Raw genomic sequence first — 20,812 nt, forward strand, 5'->3', positions numbered from 1 at the left:
TTATATGAAGACATATTTTTTGTCAAAGACAGTGATTAGTTATTTAATACTTATCAGGTCCTACTAATCCCAAATAGCTCAGAGAAATTAAAAGTGCATACCAAGCAAAAGCTGAGGTCTCAGGAGGATATACTCACTGGGGCTAATCTACTTCATTACATTAGTTCTAGTTAGTGTCAACAAACCCATGAAAAGACCAAAACCAAAAATGAATTGATCCTGTTGACAAATATTTCCTGATATAACACGTTTTTTGTGCTATAGAGATCCTTTGTTGTCCACTATTAAAAACACATCAATAACCCAGTGACATATTCTTCCTTTATTACGATCATAGCTCATTTTGACTCAAAGACACATATGTCATCCTGCTGCTGTGAGTATGCACTAAAACTCCAAATGAGTATTAATCTACAGTTGAAAATAGTCTACAACAACTGCGCTGTTTCCTCCTGATTCATTAACAGCTGGTAAAACTCAAGTGCCCGGCTATTTTAGGAAACAATTCACACTTATTGAAACATGAAACTATTTGTATTTGTGAGGTGATGTTAGAAACTTAAGTCTTCAGTAGGAGCCAACAGGGTTGGGGCTATGTGGTTTTGGCCAACACACAGCCTTATTGAAAGCAAATGGAGCCAATGGTAAATCTGTGCATTGCATTGCAGGACTTGTAATTAAGTATTTTCACATTATGTTATTGCTACTTTTACTTGGATAAAGGATGTAAATGCATCCCTCACCACTGGTTACTGTCATCAGTGCATCTTCTACACAACAATGACAAGGCTTGCCTCACAAGACTTCTGGGATACACATCTTAAGTAGGGAATCAGCTCACTACTGAGCAAAATCTATATGACTGACACGAAACATACATGTAATGAACACACAATATGCACTTGTAAGGATATGCTCTGCATGCTGACTCAACAGTGCAGGAGAAAATGAGCAACTTTGTCTCCTTCTTTCTATTTTTTTTTTCCTCCGCTAGTCCCTTGTGCCCTTTGGGAAGGCAGTGGCAGAACATCTGCTTAGCTGGCCCCCTTTCAGATGGCCCGGCCGACCAGTGTATGTTGAAGAAAACTCTGTGTGTGTGTGTGTGTGTGTGTGTGTGTGTGTGTGTGTGTGACAGAGAGAGAGAGAGAGAAAGAGAAAGAGAGAGAGAAAAGTAAAGATAATATGTATGTGTATGTGGGTGCACGTGGGTGTGTGTTGGGATACGGGGCTCTGCAGCTGTTGGGGCTCTCCTCCTGATGGCTGCCCATTGTTCCCTCCCTCTGTGTCTTCGGCTCTCTCTCTGTGTCCCGGCCGGTTTATGGGCCTTCCCCTTTTTCTCAATGCACACCGCAACTAAATTTACGTCCTTGGACACAAGCCTTTCTCAGGGTATAAATCAGGCTGGATGATCCCTGTCAGAGAAGCGTTGCCAAGGGTTTGCAGCTTTACGTTCCAGAGAGTCTCATTATTGTCATAGCAATTCACTCATATTTTACTATTGAAGAAAAAAAAGCTAAAAAGGAACTCTGATGGTGCCTCACTGCGTTTATGTCCACACCAGTGTCTTGTTAAAGTTGTGGATTTGTAAGATGGGTTTTGAACAATTTATCTTTATAGCTCTGGAGTAAAGGATTTAATAGCTTTGTCCAGAGACTAAAAATCTTTAAAGTTGCCCGTTTCCATAATACAAGGAGTCAGTTTTTCCCCCATCCTTGTCAGGATGGAAAAGTCATTTACACAGAAATTGGACACTGGAATTCTTTAAAGGTATACCATACAGGATTTTCCTAAAAAAACAATGGATGTCCTCATGCAGAAGTAATCCCTCTAAATCATCACTTATGGCCCACTGGAAGAGTGTGGCAGGGCATTTATCTGCCTGTATTTTCTTATTTTCTTCTTATTTTCTGTGCTCGGGACATTTATGGGTGTGTACCTCTACAGTGCTCAGGTGAGGACTGGGCTGTATAGAAAGGTAGTGACCAGGTGCCAGACCATAAGCAGCAGTAATCAAAGAGACACAGCACAAAAAAAAATACAAATATAGTTGGATGAAATGCCAGAAAGTGTGAATGTGGGGTTGGCTTTTACTTTCAAAGGTGAGCTTGTTTAAAATCAGTAACCAACAATCATACATAGTATACCTTTAATGAGAGTGTCCAGGTTAAATGAATCCTCCTGTGTACAGAAGTAAGTGTAATTCATTGCTGCTCAAAGTGCCGCACTATATTTTAGTAATTTGCAGTACATTTCTTTTACTCTTACATCTAATCATAGGCCTTGAGTGATTCCTACATACTCAGCTGTACAAATGTGTAGCCTATACACAGAATAAAAACATGTTCTTACATGTCATCAACTAAATGTGTGTTATACAGCGTTATATCACCTTTTGGTAAATGGCAAATGGACCTGCACTTGTATAGCGCCTTTCTAGTCATCTGACCACTCAAAGCGGTTTTTTTTACACTACAAGTCACATTCACCCATTCACACACACATTCATACACTGGTGGCCAAAGCTACTATACAGTGTGCCACCTGCTACTCAGTTTTTATCACACTCACACACTGATGGAACAGCCATCAGGAGCAATCTGGGGCTCAGTATCTTGCTCAAGGATACTTCGTCATGTAGGCTCGAGGAGCTGGGGATCGAACCTCTGAGCCATAGCCGCCTTGTCTTTTTTTTTTTTTTTTTTTTTTTTTTTTAACATGTCTTTTAAACCTCAATAGTGGTGGCTTATCATGGATGTCCCAACCTAAGCTAGCAATGGTTTCTAGATTGAAAAAAGTCTTGGAGGACAATAGAGAATCAAACAGTGCATGGACATAGTCTTTTGCTTTTACCACCAGCCCTGCAAAGTTAAACAATCATAAATAGCCCACTGCAGAGTAGCCACCTTGTGGTAAAACATATTAATAAATGCTCATTTAGACCTATTTATAATGTTGGTGGGCAAATTTAGACTTACCGTTACCTTCATTATAATGCTTACATATGTTTTGTGGCTCCAGGCAGATTATTTGAGAACTTTTTTGGCCAAAAATGGCTCTCTGGACAGTAAAGGTAGCTGACCCCTGGGTTAGGGATTACAAATTGTAGAAAGCTAATGGTTGCACTGCAACTAGTGGCACCTCACAAGTGTTTTGCGGGCATTAGGTTCTGTCGTCAGTGCTATTCCATTAGCTAAAGTTAGCGAGTCCTGTGCAGCCCTCAATCATATGCTGCCCCCGTAAATTGACAGTCATCAAAACTTCCAGCACCCTTGGTGTAATTAAATGATTAATATGGAAACTAACAAAAGTCATTGCAGTTCTTTGCTGCATCTGTGTGGTCAGGGTAGTAACAAACATTTATAACCCATACAACTTCCACATGATATCCAAACTATAATAAAAGGCCAGTATCAGTGACCTGATTCTTGTAAACATAAGCATTCAGTATCTGAGTGTAGTGTGAGCAAACATCATATCCTCTTGTGTGGAACTCAGATAAGCTCTTATCTCACTAGATATTACAAACCTGACAGATAGCTGGAATTTTAACCTAAATGTGTGATATATGAGTGTTGTGTGAAGATGTATAGTAATAATAAATACCAAATAAGGCTTTCTTAGCTGTAAGTGTTCCTCTGAAGCACACACAGTGACTCATGGAAGCTAAATTGAGCAGTCTAAGTCAGGAAAATGATATTTCATCCCTTCTTGGCTTTTGTGTGATGTTGAAACTCCATTCTGGAGTCACTTTACCACACTTACTTTTTGCTTTCAGTAAGACTCTTCAACTTAAACTGCTCAGACTGCTGCAAGTATAACTTCTAACAGAGGCTACAAATAGAGAAAATGAAAGCAAAGGACTCTAATCAAACACTTTAGGGTCAATGATCCGAGGGAGGAATGTGATCTCACTAGCCATTGTGATCATGATAAGATAAATATACTGGTCTGCAATTGAGGATTATTTTGATTCATGTTTTATTTATTTTCTGGTTAAATGACTCATCTAATAATTGCCCAAGGTGCAAAGTGCAAAAATATTCATTTTACTGCCATATAAAACAGAGAAAAGCAGCAAACCATCACTGTAACCAGCAAATGTTTGGCATCTGTGCTTGACAAGAACTTAAAACGACAGGTCAGTTATCAAGACTGTCGATCAGTTGAGTGACTGCTTCAGCCTGCGCAATTATGAATTGATTCTGATTGGTTAGAAATACATTCAAACACAGTCCGTCATGTTGCACCCACTTCAGCCTGATTGGGCAAACCACAGGACAAGGGTCGAGATAGCAGAATTCACATAGATAGAATCTCCTCCATTACTGACCAGAGGCCAGGTTAGCTGACTGCCGCTGGCTGGGACACACACACACACACACACACACACACACACACACACAAAGAGCCAGGACCTGTCTTTTTGTCTGTCCCATATCCTTATCAACAGACTGACATGTTTATCATGACAAGAGGTCAGACTGCTTCTCTCGTGCTACTGTTCTCTATCATCTCTGAGCTGCCAAAGAACGTTCTGTTCCCTGAGTGCTTCATTGTGTGATCGGGCTTAAAATATTCAGCTTCACAAGTCTACCTTCATGTTCATACTGTGTGTGAAAATCAAGTGTTGACTTTGTTTCAAGTTAGCACTGAATATCTTTTAAAAAAAATTACTGATTGACACTTTTACTTTTTTTTTCAAATTGCTAAACCTTCAGATTTCCACATTTTAAATATTACGTGGTGTTTCTCTTGCTGGCATTTTTGTGGTCATAGCTCTTCAATGTATTCAGATTATATAATGTCTCCTCAAAGTTTCCACTGGAGCAGGCAAGCCCACAAATATGGCAAATAATCCATCACTCGCCAAAGAAAACAGACACTGGAAATTATTTTTGTAATAAAATATTGCCTTAGCTAAGTCTTCTTAAGTCATTTTATATTATAAATAAATATGCAAATGAGAACATTAGCAAAACATTAAAAATATTCCTTTCAGTTTTGTGTATCTTATTCTAAATTATTAATTACCATTATTATTGTCTGACGATCCAGTTTACAGAGCTTTGTAAGTTTGTCTTTGTCTGATGCTGCCCTTGGTATTAGAGGAATGGAGATGGTACATTAACTTAAAACAAGGGGGATGGTTTGGAAATATTTAGCTGCAATCAGTGGCCAGTACCACAATGTTACTGTAAATTACAATATTATATTACGGCGTCATCATCATTTGGAAAATTTGACTCCTCGCTCAATGTGAGACCAAGAGAGAAGAACCTGTGGTTTAAGGGCCGTGGTCTTTTCTGAGCCAGGCAGTTATTTTCATCATTTTTGTTGTCTCTAAAAAGACGTAATTTCAACATACATGGATAATTAATCTTAATATTCCTCTTATCTGAAGAGACAGCTTGAATGACAGGTTAGAGGGATCTGTTCTGCTTCACAGCGGTTTTCTTTTCTGCTAAACATCTGTTTCACACGAGCAGCGTAACTGCTGGCGTGAAAAGCAACTGTTTGCCTCTAGAAAACATCCATGGATGAGGGAAGACTTTGGAGGAGTCAATAAGTCAGTGAATGTGTTGACACGGAACCAGCATCCTACACTGTAGTGTATGCAACAAGATAAAATCATAAATTTCAACCACACGCTACCACCATGGCTGTATGGACTGCAACGTTGGTCTGTCATTCAGTCCACCACTTTGATAAATATCTCAACAACCTTTGGGTGGGTAGCTTTGGCTTTTTGTACAGACAGTCATGGTTCAGAGATGATGAATCACAGACTTTAGAGATCCCGGATTTTTCTTCAGTGCAGGTTGACCTTGTTGTTTTGAATAAAATATCCTGACAACTGTTCGATGGATTATCATGAAATTTTGTATGCATAATTAAAGGTTTCTCACGGATAAATTCTACTGACTTTAGTGATTCTGATTTTTAACCTAGAGCCATCATTAGGTCAGAATTTTTATTTGTCAAAACTGTCACTGCCATTAGCCTCAGCTGCACCTTGTAGCCTTTTTATGCCCATTAGCATGCTTACCAAACCTGGTAAATTTTACTTCCTTATCATCTGCATGTTAGCACTGCAGATGTGAGCACGCTGTTAGCATTTAGCGCTGCTGTATCTTTGAGTATAGCCACACTGTGCTGCTAGCTGGGCTGCGAAGGCTTGTTACCTTTTTATCTATTAAAGGTATACTATGCAGGAATTGTTGGCTACTGTTTGTAAAAATAAAAGTTTGTCGGTGGCATTTTGCCTTGCTGTATTTGTGCTTTTTCAACGCCGTGTCTGTGATTTTCACAGCAACCTCTTGAATGCATGCTGCTTACGGTCTCAACCTGACCTGCGCACTGTGCCCAGGAAGTGCATTTGCGTTTGACCCACCCTACTCTCCGTCTGTTTGGCTAATACTCATTGTCTTTGTTGGATGGGTTGGTTAGGTTTAGGTAAGAGGAGTAGGATTGCTTAGAGTAAGAATGTTGGGGTGAGTCAGTCAGAGGCAGAGTAAGGCAGGCCATGCCTTCACTATCATAGCAAATGCAAGTTCGCACCCAGAAATGCCCTGAGCATGGCTAAATAGGAAGAAATTAAGACAATACAGGCAGAGGTAAGGGTCTCTGCAGATAAATACACCACCACACACCTCTAGTGGGTCATGAGTAATGATTAACAGGGATTACTTCTCTGAGTCACACAAACATCCTGCATGGTAGGGCTATATCTTTAAAGAAAAACAGAGATGAAAAGTATTCCTCTTGTATTGGCACCACACAACAGCCAAAACTCAATTTACATACAAGCTGTGACATTGTGCTGACTATGTGAAACTGTCATAAGTCAGATAGCCGCAGCTGTAGGCAGCCAGCTCAGTAAAGGTCGCTGAATGCTCAATGGCCATCATGAGGTCTTGACCTTCCAGTAAATGTGTCACGGTGATAAATGGTTAGTGTGACTGACACATTTCAGATCCTGACTGGCCCAGGAAACACTTCAGTTATTGGAAACCTCTCGCAATTTAGTTAATAAGTCACAGTAGTACGAATCCTCTAGGTAAACACAGAGAGTAAACATAAATTGAGATATTTTGAATTTTTAGTGTGAGATGTATCCGAGCTAAGGACTTCAGTGCCTTGCTGATTGTACTGGGGTAACACAGGAGACCAAGATGTTCTCTTTTATTAAATGAAGATAAGGTCAGCCATGTGTGACATCCAGTGGGACGAAAAAATGCTTTCCTCCGGTAACATGATCTCTATAACACAAAGAGGCTACGCTCCAAGAATGCTGTAGATATCATATCAAACAGAGTGACAATTCAAAAACACAAGATGTGAGAGAGAGAATTTGTTTTCCACACGGGAATTGCGAAACGTCTCTCTTCTGGTAAATTTCCAGTCACAAGACTGACAAGCAAGATACTTAAACACTGATGGATGTGATCTCGCTGGGGATCGCTTATACGGTCAGTAGGGAAAGGGGAGTTATTTGTTCGTAAATATGGCTGATAAAAATCAGTCTGCTGTTGTTCAGGACCAGGTACGCATTTCAGACAAGGCCAGGCACATACCTGGAGGCTGGAATCTTATCAGAAGCATATTTACCACTATTTCATGTCAACCCACAATGACAGATAGGCCAGGAATTCCTCTGATCACTAACCTGTTGCAAACTGGAAACTTTTCTTTTTTTCTCAGTGCTTGGAAAACCAATGTATTTGCTCCAACGGTCACAAAAATTCAAAGAATGAATTTGAGATTGTTTAGTCTATTATTACCTGGATTCTAACTGATTTAGGACATTTTTAAGATGCTGCTTTCCACTGAATGTAACTAACAGTGAATGTTCTGTTGCTCATTTTAAACTTGTGTCCTAATTAACTTGATTAAAATGACGGACAGAACAGCTTTCTCCAGTAAAATACCTTTTATTGCCTCAGTGGTTTATGACGAACATTGTAACACTAAAAACAAACTACAAAATTATTCATATACAACTGTTCACACCGAATAAGCAGATTTGCTGGCAGGAAACAAAAGGTCCATAAAACAGTACAATGTTCCAAAAGTCTTCTTTTATAGTACTAAACATGCAAGAGGTTTTATTTCACACAGATGTGAAGTGTTGTGTAATACCAGGTACATGAGACTGAATAAACAGTCTGAATGCATCAAGTATCTCAAAAGAACTGAGATGAGACAAACTTCCAAATCGAAGATCAGAACTCCCCCTCTGACTGACAGCATGTAGACCGACCCTGGTTGTAAACTGGGTGCCCAACATGTGCAGCAGACTTCAGTACAAAACATGAAAGGGGTGTTCACTAGTGTAGCTTAAGGGCGACATCTAGTGCCCACAAGCAGGAAGAACAAGCTCATTTTTAAATATAATTTCAACAAATTTACAGCAAATTACATTTTTTAAGGAAAATCACCACATTAACACAACACAAATGCATAATTCATATATATCTGTGGTGATAGTTTGTAATACAAGACAAACACAGACCAAAATCAAAAATCACCACGGCTGGACGTCAGTCGTATTTTAGCTCATTAAATTAAAGCAAACAGGAGGCAAAGCCTAAATAGCCTGGTCTACACCAAGCAGTACAGTTCAGTAAATTTTTTTCTGTTTCTACTGTGAAAGGTTGTGGATGGTACCAATGGAACAGTTCCATACCATTACCATTTTTGGTCTGTTGGGGTACCTAGCACACAGATCTGGTACTAAAAGGTGGAGCTGTGAACACTGCAGTCTGTTGATTGGTTAGTAGTGGAAGGTCACTTGGCTCAGGGCTGAGTTGTGGCTCGTTTTGAGGCTCATGTGACCACTGTACATACCGTGGCAAGTTTTATATATATTAGTAAACTGTAGCTATATTTTGCTGCCTCTCACAACAGCTGGAGTCGGAGAAAAGAAAACTTAATTCACTGGGCCAACTGCTGGCAACTTTTAAGGTGGAACTTGTTATGTTGCTCAGTGCATAAGCTGACAACGGGAATCCATCTGTGACAACTTTGACTCCATGAATTTTTATTGTCTCTCTTGGATGACATACACTTTTAGTAATGAGTCTTAAACTAATGAATCTTCAAACGTAAAAATATATATCAATTGTGACCCTGTTAAATGAACTGCATATATATATATATTAATCCTCACTCAGAGGAAAAAAAAGCGTTGCGGAGAGTCGTTCCTGTGGGCTCTGGCAACACTAAACCACTGCGCTTGCTTTAGAAGGACTAAATGCACAAATCCACTATTTCGAAATATCCCACCGAGAAAGATTCTCACTCCAGCCTGTTTTATCTTGTTCTGAAAATGTCAGTGTGCAGCTTTGTTCTGTGGACGATAAACAAGGTGCAGACTTCCATCTGTGTCACTGGTAATGGAAAAATATATTGAGTGTTGAATGGAGCAGTGAGTGACAACAACACCGCCCACATTTAAGAGTACTGTTTGCAGTGGAAACACTAGGGTCTAGGTACCATGTCTGAAGAATTACTTTTTGGTTCCAAAGGTACCATACTGTGTTTGGTGGAAACTGGGCTTATGTTCACTGTGTCAAATCAGGCTAATCAATCATTTGTTGTAGTTTTGGGCTTTTATGCTTCTTGGTGATGAAAACATTTTACTCACTAACCTTTTTGCAAAGACTAAGGGACTCAAACAAGAGCAATTGTGTAGATTTAGACAAGTCTCATTTCATCTTATTGTATAGACTACATATTCAGAAGTAAAGATAAGGTAATGCCAAACTGGGACCAAACCTGTCTAATTACTTGTTTGGTATGCCCTGTGTGCATCATAAAGCTGTGTCTCATGATATCCTGACCAAACAATGAAAACACAATCCAGAATGTAAAACACCCAAATTCTCCTTTAACTGTCCGCAGAGATTTACCAGAATCTAAGTTTTTAAATTGAACATTTTACAGTGGGACTGTCATATACTTAACTTTTTTAAGTGTGCTGACAGACAGTCCTTTGAACACTAAACAAATATAATATTGCAAATAATATCAACAAATAGGTGAAACACCTGATTGTGTTTGCAGCATACCACCTAGTTGAACATTGTGCTAATATCTGTGAGCGTTTCTGGTTTACATAAAAATACTTAAATAACAAAGAGATTCCCTGTTGCAGAAGGGTTTAAGCCTCAATCAGCACTTTGCCTGAGGATCCTTTTCTCCTCCTCGACGAAATTCTTGTCAGAAGTCGCTTGTCCCATGTCCCTCTTCCTCTTCTCCTTCTGCTGGAAGGTCTCCACTCGACGTTTCTTAGCAGACGTTTCTTGCTTCTCTGATTCCTCATCTGATCACAAGAGGAGTGGGGGTGGTTTGGGAGAGGGAGGGGTGGGGTAGTGGGAGAGTGGAAAATAATGACTTTAGAATTGCTTCACAGCACACCATTCAAACGAATCAATCGGCTAAATCCGTGTAGGTGAAAAATGAAAAGCGCAGAAACTAATTTTTCTGCTTGTGACTGTTTAGTAATTTTGTGGCTTCCAGCATCCATTTTTCCACCAAGATGGGTGGAGTGTTGCAGATGAGGCTGTGTCGTGCATTTCTGGGTACCGATGACGCTGCTCTGGGTTCATGTTCACTCAGTCTACTTGCTTATTGCCAATGCAAGTGCACTGATTTTTTTAGGCCTGACAAGGGTGCCTTCACAGAGCTCTTTAATATCCCATAAAATGTATTCATGGGGTTTTGATTCACTTACATTTCTCATCTAGTATATGTTTTGATGTACATCAAAATTTCATTAGTTTGGGACACAGTCTGTTCTACTCACTGAGCATGTGTGCTGTCAGAGACAAAAAGCCCGTTTAAATAGGATGCTTAATATCACCAAAGAGTAAGTCAGTGTAGCGTAATGCTGTCAAAGAACTGGTGAATTAATCATGAAGAGAATGACGCCTATGGCAGTGATCATTTCATCAGTTTGTTTATACTGGCAAGAGAGTTATAAATGGCACACTGTTGTTGTATTGCAGGGCTAACCTGATACAGGGGGTTCCTCCTCTGCAGGTAAGAAACGAGCGTTGCCGGTGTAAGGCTGTGGTGCATCTTCCCCATTGTCCTCATACACATTGGACCACTTTATAGCCATATCCATGCCTGGGGGAGCTCCCTTCTTCTTCTCTGGCTCTGTGGTGTAGCTCTCAGGAGGTGGTACAGCATTTGTCTTCCATGGCTTAAACTCTCTGGCAGGCTTCATGCAAGAGAGAAAAGCAGGATGTGGAAAAGTGGCTTAGAAAAAGTAACGAAGGAAAGGTTGAGAAAAGATGATAACCTAGACACCTAAAGCCCCTCACAAATAAACGGTTACCTCTGTAGCCCCAGGGAACATGCAGCATTGCTGGATTTACATAAATGCCTCAACTCCTTCCACTACTTTAAAAGCTGCAAAATATAGATCACTGAAGACCATCTTGCTGTGGGATCACTCAAGCCACAATACTTGAAACAAATGCCAGGGGCAGAAACTGGAGATGCCAGGGGCAGAAACTGGAGATGCCAATGGCCTCTTTCCTACTTCTAGCTCCCATGCTCAAATCACACTCATCCTTGAATTCCGCCTTCATTTTAATCTCAACTACACATCTGTAAAGTTTGTGACCAGGCTCTAAGATAATCACCTGCCATCCGCCAAATGCAGGTATATTGTTGGAAGTGGCGTATAAAATTGTCAGGCCATATTCATTTTGACTGTCAAAGGTCACTGAATTCCAACCAATAACATCAATAAAAAATGTGCACATAGATACTATACAAGCACACAGAAAAAGACCAAAAGCCAAAGGCTGGCTGCTGCAGCTTCATGTTCATGTTTATATAGCTAACGTTAGCAACAGCCACAAGTCACAGTGTATCCTCCACCTGACTCCTCACCACTACAAACCAACTCGCCAGGAAAAGAGCTGGTAGCAGCTGCGGACACACACACCTAGTCAGCAATTGCAGTAGCACAAATGCAGCCAGCCTAAACCCCAGCTCCAGGGGACAGGAAAGCCCCAACTCCCTGTTAGATCAGCTAACAGGTAAGACCTGGCACTGCCACTGGCCACCAGCCTGCTGTGACATCAGGTGTGGAGGGGATTGCGCTGGCAAAATTTGAGCTGCTACAGCTGCTCATCTCCTGAGGTGCTGCCCGCTCTCCTCCCAGGAAAGTTGTCCACTGTGGCGAGGAGCAAGACGAAAGGACAATGGACTGGCAAACATAAGCTTGCTATTTCTTTTCTCATTTTTGGTCTGATAAAGGCAGAGAGAAAAAGTGGGGCAAGGAGGGGCTGAGTGAACGCGCTGTGTGCAACTCTACAATTAAATAAGACCAGACAAATCAATGTATGGAAAACAATTGGTTGTTGTATGAAGAGCTTGTGCCTGTGGTTGTCTGGTGGGATGAGCTTGGGACAGAGAGGGGAGAGAGGCAAGCTGCAAAAGGAGGGGTGTATATTTTTAAATTCTGCCTTTTTTGTGGCCTTTTCCAGATTTTTGCCTGCCCCAGCATTAAATAAAAGTAGAAATACCACAGTGCAAAAGTACTCAGTTACAACTTACAAGTAGAGATGTACCGATACCACTTTTTCCTTCCCGATACCGATTCCGACCCCTGAACTGATGTTGTGGGGGCCGATACCGAGTACCGATCCGATACCAGCACGCAAAATAAAAATGGATGGAATATGAATTGTTTTATGTCTCAACTCCTAAAACTCTATGTAAAATATTTAGAAATAAATACACAATAGTAGAATGAGTGTTAGTAGTGTGTATGCGTAATGACATGAGGCATTACGGGGTACTGGATTGGTCATAGGCTGTACTCGCCGATACTGCATTTTAGGCAGTATCGGAGACATTTCCGATACAGGTATCGGTATCGGTACAACTTACAAGTAGCAGTCCTGCACACAGAATCTTACTCAAGTAGTGGAGGCCTCTTGTCCAGCTTTGTAGACCCTGTTTTTAGATGTATGTCTATTCTGTGTATGTACATTGAAATCAACATAAGAACAGAGTCATATTCCTTGTATGTATATAGATACTTGGCCAAAACAGCTGATTCTGATAGTATCTGGCCTGGGCAATATGTTTTGAAAATTATATTACAATATTTTTAGACTTGTCTTGATACACTATATATATCTAAATATTTTTAAATCTCAAAAGCTCTTGATCAGTGTTAGGACTGAGAGACAAGCTGAACATAATATTTCTTATCAACTACCTTGTCTGATATGACAAAGCTTTGGTAATGACTATTGTCTTTTGTGTTTTGTTTTGAGAAAATATTAACACAATGAGATTTTTGATCAATAATTATAAATAATGTGGATGTAACGACTAGTTGGGTGAAGGCAAGCGTTAAAACACATACTAAAGTCTGATAGGTTGATACATGTACATCACTTTGCAGTAATGCAGACTTAATAAGGAGGAAAAAACACTATTGATGCCGTATCACGATACAACGATATCCAAAACATTAGACGATATATAGTCTCATGTCTCGATAACGACATAATATCTTCATATTTCCCAGCCCTAAATTGAATAATATTTATAATATGCATGCAGGACTTTAAATTATAACCTAGTATTTATACACCATGGTAATGCTACATCTACTGAAGTAGTCCAGTTTAGCAATAACTATCTTATATAACTCTATCTTGTATGTTACCTCTTCAGGAGCTTTGACCGTGAGGGTGTCCCAGTCTATCTCCTTATTCAACGGGTTGTAGAGAAACGCAGGCTTGGACACGGAGCTGAACAGCTCGTCAGGTTTGGGTAACGGAGCTCCACCAGCGGCTCGTTTGGTCCCATGTTGGGAGGACTGAGCTCCGCTGCCCGTAGCCTCTGAGTCCGGTTTCTTCTTTCTACTTTCTCCCTCCTCGTCTGAGTCGCTGCCGTCGCTGCTGTCGCTCAAATCGTCGTAACTCGAAAAGAAACCCAAAGAGCCGGACTTCTTTTCTTCTGTCATTGTGCAGGAGTTAGTAATTCTCTAACGAGTGACGACCTGTGAACGTATACACTACAAAGAGATGAGGATAATGCTATTCGGTTGGATTTGGACCTGTAAGATCTACTCCATTTTGAATCAGCCTCCAAAAGAGTCGTAAAGTGTATTAGTGTCGTGATGACTGTCGCAAAGCTACTTCATTAAAGGAGCAAGCCGAGTAAAAACAAAACACGACTGTACTGGACTTAGTGTAATTTTGTCAACATGCAACTGACTTTTGTGAGAACAAATCTTTGATGTCCTGTAGTAATATTATTTATATTTTGTAGTATGTTATTAAACAGCTAATTTATTATTCAGGCTTCAGCTACAGCCCAGTGATATTACAGAGTGCCTGCACAAAACTTGGCAGTGAGACTTGGTGCTGCAGTCATGCTTCAGTTGTGGCCCAAATAGCCTCCAGATGTCACTGTTAAATTTTTGCATTTATTCAAGTTGCACTGTGATGTCAAATTGAAATGAAATTAAGTTTCCATGGCCTTGACTGTTGCTGTTCCAGCATGTTGTAAAGCAAAGCTCCTCCTGACCCGCAGTCATCTTCTGGGGGCAGATTGGGGTCACATAGTCTGATATTTTAGCCTGGAATCCATCAGATCCATTTACTGTTGGACAGACTTTTATAGAGACACTACAAATGGACTTTGATACAACCTTGATTAATCACCCCAGTAGCTAATTCTGTGCAGATGTTTATCTCGTGTCACAGACAATTTATGATAATTCTTATAGAAACATCTGATTCTACTGTGACTTTGGAGAGCATGTGAAACATGTGGTCAGATTAGCGCGTAGTTAATCACACACTAGATATCAAAGACGCGTTTAAACAGTCCATAAGCCTGCACCCTCATATTTTTTATACATTCAAGGTTATCTTGTTTCTATGACAAATGTTTATGTTACTTAAAAAATAAAGGATTTCAAATGATTAACAATCCCCTCACTATAGCCCTATACTACAGTCCATACCACATTATTGTAGGGGCATACATGAGGGGGTCCCTTGTGTATTCTCTATCTTGTAAATAAAAAAGAAAGAAGCTTTTTATATACTGTCTATAGGCCATCAGATCATTACGAAAGCCTTCAACAGTCACCATAAACAACTGCACAGCTTTAAAGCAATTTTAAGTAATACAATCTGGTGACATACACTGAGTTTACTGATCATATTCCTCCTCACCCTGAGGAGCTCAGCTGAGATGTGTACACACAGATAAAACTGACTTATGTAATTATTATAGTACAAAAAAAGGTAGTCTTTGCAAATGAGTCATTTTTTATTTTGGCCCCAAGGCAATCAGGAAAAGTAGGCCTATTTGTCAGCGGAAGGGGGTGACTGTGACCTCTGTGCCTATCTTAAAAAGAAAAAAGAAAAAAACAGTAAAAGGTCCCTCTTGAATGGTCCTTTGGTAGATGACACCTGAGAAAATACAACGCAGTGAGTGCCATATAGGCTGCCCTACATGCTAGAAAATTTCTGTGCCCAGCTGCAAGCAGCTGGTATCCTTTAATTTTTTTTTTGCCCCTGCTTCTCAGACAGCCTGACTCTACCACTGGTCTTTGTTACATGGTGTACGACAGCATGAAAATCAGCTTGTAAACCATGGAGGAACGGTCACTAGTTCCTTTTAACCACTAGAGTGCAGTATAGTCACACCAATGACACAATGAGCCATTCCAAAAAAGTAGGGAGGGACTGACAGAGTGACAGCCCTGCATTGACCTGATCATTGTCTGCTCTGGTTTGCAGCTACACTTTACTCTTGTCAAAACTATGCACTTCCATAACAAACACATATTCTCTAATGCTTCATGTTTACTTTTTGCTGTTCGTCCAGTGGAGATTCATTGTTTGTTCCCATTACTTGGAGCACCTTCAAAACACTGAACAGTTCAGGGGGTCCATCACCTTTGCCCAGTCGCATTACCTCTTCTAATGATTTAGAGCAGTTTATACAGCCTAAACAGTTTATCTTGGTTTTTCTGAAGTCAGCTTGATTTAAAGGGGCCAGTCTTTGCCCTGGTGTAGCCTGCAGGTCAAACACCAACTAAAATGCACAGGATAGACATGTAAACTCTCTCCTCATAATCTCCCTCCTGCCATACTCTATAATAACAAAACAGACGCTTCAAATAAGTCCTTTGTAAAATTGAACCCGGAGATAGGTATGAGTCAGGACATATTTCATGCGATTCCAAACCCCATTTTTTCCTAGTGGAGTTCCTATTTCTAATGCAAATGTTTTGAATGTTATTACTTGAAAAATAAAGGTTTTCAAATACTTTACATAGCCTACACTATAGGCCAATACTGCAGTCATAAAAGTATGTTTGTGTAAGAAATGAAGGATATCAGCTGCCACCAGTGTGTTACATATTAGGCCAACACGAGATGAACCACACCACAAAAGACTGCAGGGCTTTCAAGTACTATTAATGAAAAAAATCTGGCAACATAAACCAAGGCTACTGATCTCATTACTCTTCACCATGAGTGTGTTTTGAAGTTAAAACACTACAACAACTGATTAAAGGAATACTTCACCCACAAAAGGACCATTTGTAAATCTGTCAGTCATGTTTTACCTTGAAATCATGCAGAAAACTTTGTTTTTCTCACATGCCTCAGTGGAAAAGGACAAACATATTGATTTACTGACTGATTGGGGGCCACTTTAACAACAGTAACAACATGTTGGACTCGTGCAGTATGATCCAAGTCTCATTTATCCTGTCCTATAATCAGTACTTCCCAAACAGATGCTTGACCTTAGTATTTAAAATTGAACTAAAAGTGAAACTTATCTGTGATCTCTTCAAAGCCAGACTCCAATACTACAGTTTTTTAAGTGAAAATGCACGTGTGTGCGAAGACCTGAGCATACGACTGGATTATTGAAACTTGGATTTTACTGCATGAGTTGTGTGAGACTTTGTGAATGGATTTTTTCTATAGTTTTGCTGTTGTTAAATCTGGTCCCCAATCAATCAGTAAATCAATATGTCTGCCATTTTCCACAAAGGCTTGTAAGAAAAACAAACTTTTCTTTAGGAATTCAAGCTAACATGGCATGACTTGATTTACAAATGGTCATATTGTGGGTGAAGTATTCAATTAATGTAGACTTATCTACCGTTATCCAAAACACATATGCCTCTAGAATCAGTTAAAATGCATACACATACAGAAATGTGATTTAATTAATTATTATTGCCGAAAATAGCAGTCTTGGTAAATCAGACATTTTTCATTCAGGTTCCAAACCAATCAAAAAACGTTTTGTTATATAGCACAACTCTAATACAGCAGGCAATGTGACAGCATGATCATCAGTTTTTGAAGGGTATTTTAGTGAGCTAACCCACTAACATAATTTAGACCACTAGAGTGCAGTAAAGTCACACCAATGAGACAAAGAGCCATCCCCAAAAAGTTCTGAGAAACTGACAAGAACTGAGCTCAAGTGACAATTTTGGATTAGCCTAATTATTGTCCACCCTGGTTTGCAAATACTTTTATGAAAACAGTTCTTTGAAGTACTGTATATAAAAGCACGGAGCTTTATGTTTACTTCTTGTTCATCCAGTGGAGATCCTTCGTTTGTTTCCGTAACTCAGAGCACCTTCAAAACACTAAACAGTTAACAGAGTTCATCAACTCTGCCCGATCGCATCACTTCCTCTAATGATTTAGAGCAGTTCAAAGAACCTAAACAGTTTGTCTTTGGTTTTCTGAAGTCAGCTTGATTTAAAGGGGCCAGACTTTGACCTCATCCACAAATCAAACACCAGCTAAAAGGCACAGGATAGAAAATGAACTCTTCTTCCCCTCCCTCCCCCTATGCTCAATAATAACAATATGCCTCAAATGAAATGTTTTGCATTTTTTGGTGAGCTGGAGGTCAAAACTGTACAGTGTGGAAATTTACTGAAGGTCCGGTCTCAACAGATCCTGAAGGTAGAAAGTAAAAGTTCATGTTCTTCCTTGTCATGATTGATTGTTTTTCATTTCCTTTTTCGCCTTTATCTTAACACCATTGTGTTGTCTTCATTAGTAACTGTAGTGGCAGCAGCACCAGCACTGACAATATTAGTGCTACTGTTAGTGCTACGACCAAAATTAATCGTGGGAATGAGAATGACTGTCAGGGCAGTGGAGTATTTACACGTATCACTATGTTTTTTGGAATCTAATGAGTTTGTCTCAAGTTGTGACCTCTCTCAAGTTGTGATGTGCAAAGATATGTTCCTTTTGAGAGGGAGACGGCTGATGGACCAAGGGGTCACTGCTTTGGGCTGAAAGAAAACTGAAAGAACGCTGACCTTCTTGAAACTAAACAGAAGTTTCAGCAAATTAAAATCTGCATTATGTATTTCAAACAATTTTAGCTCTGAGACTGACTGACAGCAACATTTCTCTGTCAGCCATAGCTAATGATTAAGGAAAACTTCACCCTCTTGGGCAAGTCCTTTTTACAAATTCTGGACCGTGTTAATGAACTGGCTATGGATGTGACTACAGATTCTTGGGACCTAGGTTCCAGAAGTTGTTCCCTGGCTCTCTTATCCTCACTGTTCAGCTGCAATTAACTAATTTACTGAGTAGAAGTTTTTCCTCACAGTTTGAGCATTCAAGATTAATGTGTCTGAAAACAGTAGATGTTGTCTCGTTCCTAACACAGTTTCCCATGTCTGCCTGAACTGACACTAGAGCAGATGTGTGGAGACTGTTGCACATGTATCAAGAAAACTAAACTTGATTCTAAATCGTTCTTGTAACAAGTGTGACCCAACAATTTTTTTTTTCCTCCTTCCAGTCCCATTTACTTACAAGAATACCATGATACTCCATTTCTCCCTGAGATGAGCTGAAGGTTTGCTGATGAATGCATGTTGTTTTTTGAACCATATTCTTGGCTTTTGAAGTTCGTAGGGATGTAAACCCAGGAAAAAAGGATGATAAATCCAGCAGGGAGGATACTGTTCTATAGCTGGTACAACTGGCCCTTCCTTTGGCTTATTTTTTTTCTCCACTCTCCACAGAGCCTTTCCGTGATGTGAGAAATTCCCCACTGAAGTGAAAAGCCACACCTCTCCACGTCTCTGTTTAATCTAGCCATTCATAATATCTTGAATGTCTTTATTTTATCCATGGGCTTAACTCAGCTCAGGTCAGGACACATCTGTGACAGCATGTGTCAGTGGGTGGTTTACTCAGTGTTAGGAAATATAGCAGGAGGCAGATGTTTTCCTCTCTCTCTCTCTCTCTCTCTCTCTCTCTCTCAACTTCTCTACAATTAAGAGTGAGACGCATACTGATTTCAGCTAACTAGGGCCTCGAAGGAATCTGTATTAGTTGAAAGAAGGCGTCAGATGTTATCTCATATGTTTTTGTACACCTGTGTTCTCTCTCTGGAAGGCCCACCGGGTGATTCTGAACATTTCGGATCTTAATTGCAGAAATCCTGTTTACGTTTTCAATAATTAAACCCACAGTCCATCTCGAAGTTGCCAAGCGTCACCTGGAGAATAAAACAAGAGGTTTGCTAACGTGCTCATTAAACCCAGATGGAGGTTTTCACTCCTTTTGTTTCACCAACAGATAACAATGTAAGCTGGACATTTTTCTGATATTGTGTTGCAGCCCTCCTTTGGCACAATCCAGCTGATCTGTGCGAGGGCCAATCTTGTCTTCTTTTCATTATCAGCGTATCGTTGTTTGTGATTGGCTGTAAACTCAGTGAAGGAACTTGGTATGGCATTCCCTTTAACATTTGTAGTCAGCAACTTAATTACTGCTTTTCACTTGAATGTGCTCATATTAATGTAAACTAGAAGAGTGTAGACAGTCGACCAAAGTAAACCTCTGCCTGATGCCACTCAGGTGACCTTTGACCTAAAGCTCTGTTGATTTAGCAGGATGACACAATGACCTTAAGAAGGTTAATGAGGAGAAAAGACATGCTGATGTCAAGATCATTACCTATAGTCAGTGGACATGGACATGGCATGTCTTTATATCTTGGTGGGGTTGTTTTTTTGTGGGGGTTGTTTAGAAGTAAGATGTAAAGCCCAACCAGCATTTTCTCATTTCTCCCTAGATTCAAGTCTATAACACCTTAAAGCTGTGTTACTCACATCAAACTGGAGACCGACTTGAAGCTAAATGATTGTACTGATATACTTCAATTTGGTAACGTGAAGTAAAATAAAATAAACACACTGTGACACATGAGCACAGCAGCATGGCTGTTTTACATTAAGAATCTGCATTTTTCTGTGGAAATGATTCTGTATGATACACTGTAGTGGTTGTATATGTGAAATTAAAAGCCGGACACTATTATCAGTCCCATAATGTTACAGGCCCCTCTCCTGATTGTAAAACTACGGATATGTAAAATTTGTATGTTATTATGTAGTGGATATGTTGAAGCTTTATGTTTCAACCATGCTATGGTTAAAGTGCGGTTATGTTTAGCACCAAAAATCCCTCGGTTATGGTTAGGAAAAGACTATGTTTTGGCTTAAAATTCCCAGTTTGTTTGCTGCAAGCACGGCTGGAAATGTCACTGATGTCTCCCTAAATAACTCCCAGTTTTGTTGTTTGTTGGTGTCAGTGGTCTGCAGTGGTCTGCAGTGGTCTGCGGCTCAGCAGCCGTTTCACCTCAGTGTCACTCGATCCACCACCCTTTCCACCTCCTGATGACAAAGTGAGCTCATACATATGTAATCAGACTACATTACTTTAGAAACGTTGATAAAATA

At 40.0% G+C, this 20,812-nt stretch overlaps 1 protein-coding gene across 1 annotated transcript; it reads right to left on the minus strand.

The window, feature by feature from the left end:
* Nucleotides 1–7,920: 7,920 nt before the first annotated feature.
* Nucleotides 7,921–14,131, minus strand: lg10h1orf52 (linkage group 10 C1orf52 homolog). The gene is made up of 3 exons (XM_049587940.1): nt 13,703–14,131; nt 11,017–11,227; nt 7,921–10,324 (listed from the first exon to the last, which is right to left on the minus strand). The coding sequence occupies exons 1-3, from the start codon at nt 14,000–14,002 to the stop codon at nt 10,170–10,172; spliced, it is 666 nt and encodes a 221-aa protein (XP_049443897.1). The 5' UTR covers nt 14,003–14,131; the 3' UTR covers nt 7,921–10,169.
* Between the last annotated feature and the right edge of the window lie 6,681 nt (nt 14,132–20,812).

Source organism: Epinephelus fuscoguttatus, linkage group LG10 (genome assembly GCF_011397635.1).
Source record: "Epinephelus fuscoguttatus linkage group LG10, E.fuscoguttatus.final_Chr_v1".
NCBI classification, from domain to species: domain Eukaryota; kingdom Metazoa; phylum Chordata; class Actinopteri; order Perciformes; family Serranidae; genus Epinephelus; species Epinephelus fuscoguttatus.

Bases quoted from the DNA above. Each gene is read 5' to 3' on its own strand.
- lg10h1orf52 (XM_049587940.1), bottom strand. From the start codon at position 14,002: ATGACAGAAGAAAAGAAGTCCGGCTCTTTGGGTTTCTTTTCGAGTTAC. The intron at 11,228-13,702 runs GTAACATACAAG...TCTTGCATGAAG, and splicing joins CGGTCAAAGCTCCTGAAGAG to CCTGCCAGAGAGTTTAAGCC. The intron at 10,325-11,016 runs GTTAGCCCTGCA...TCTTGTGATCAG, and splicing joins GGAGGAACCCCCTGTATCAG to ATGAGGAATCAGAGAAGCAA.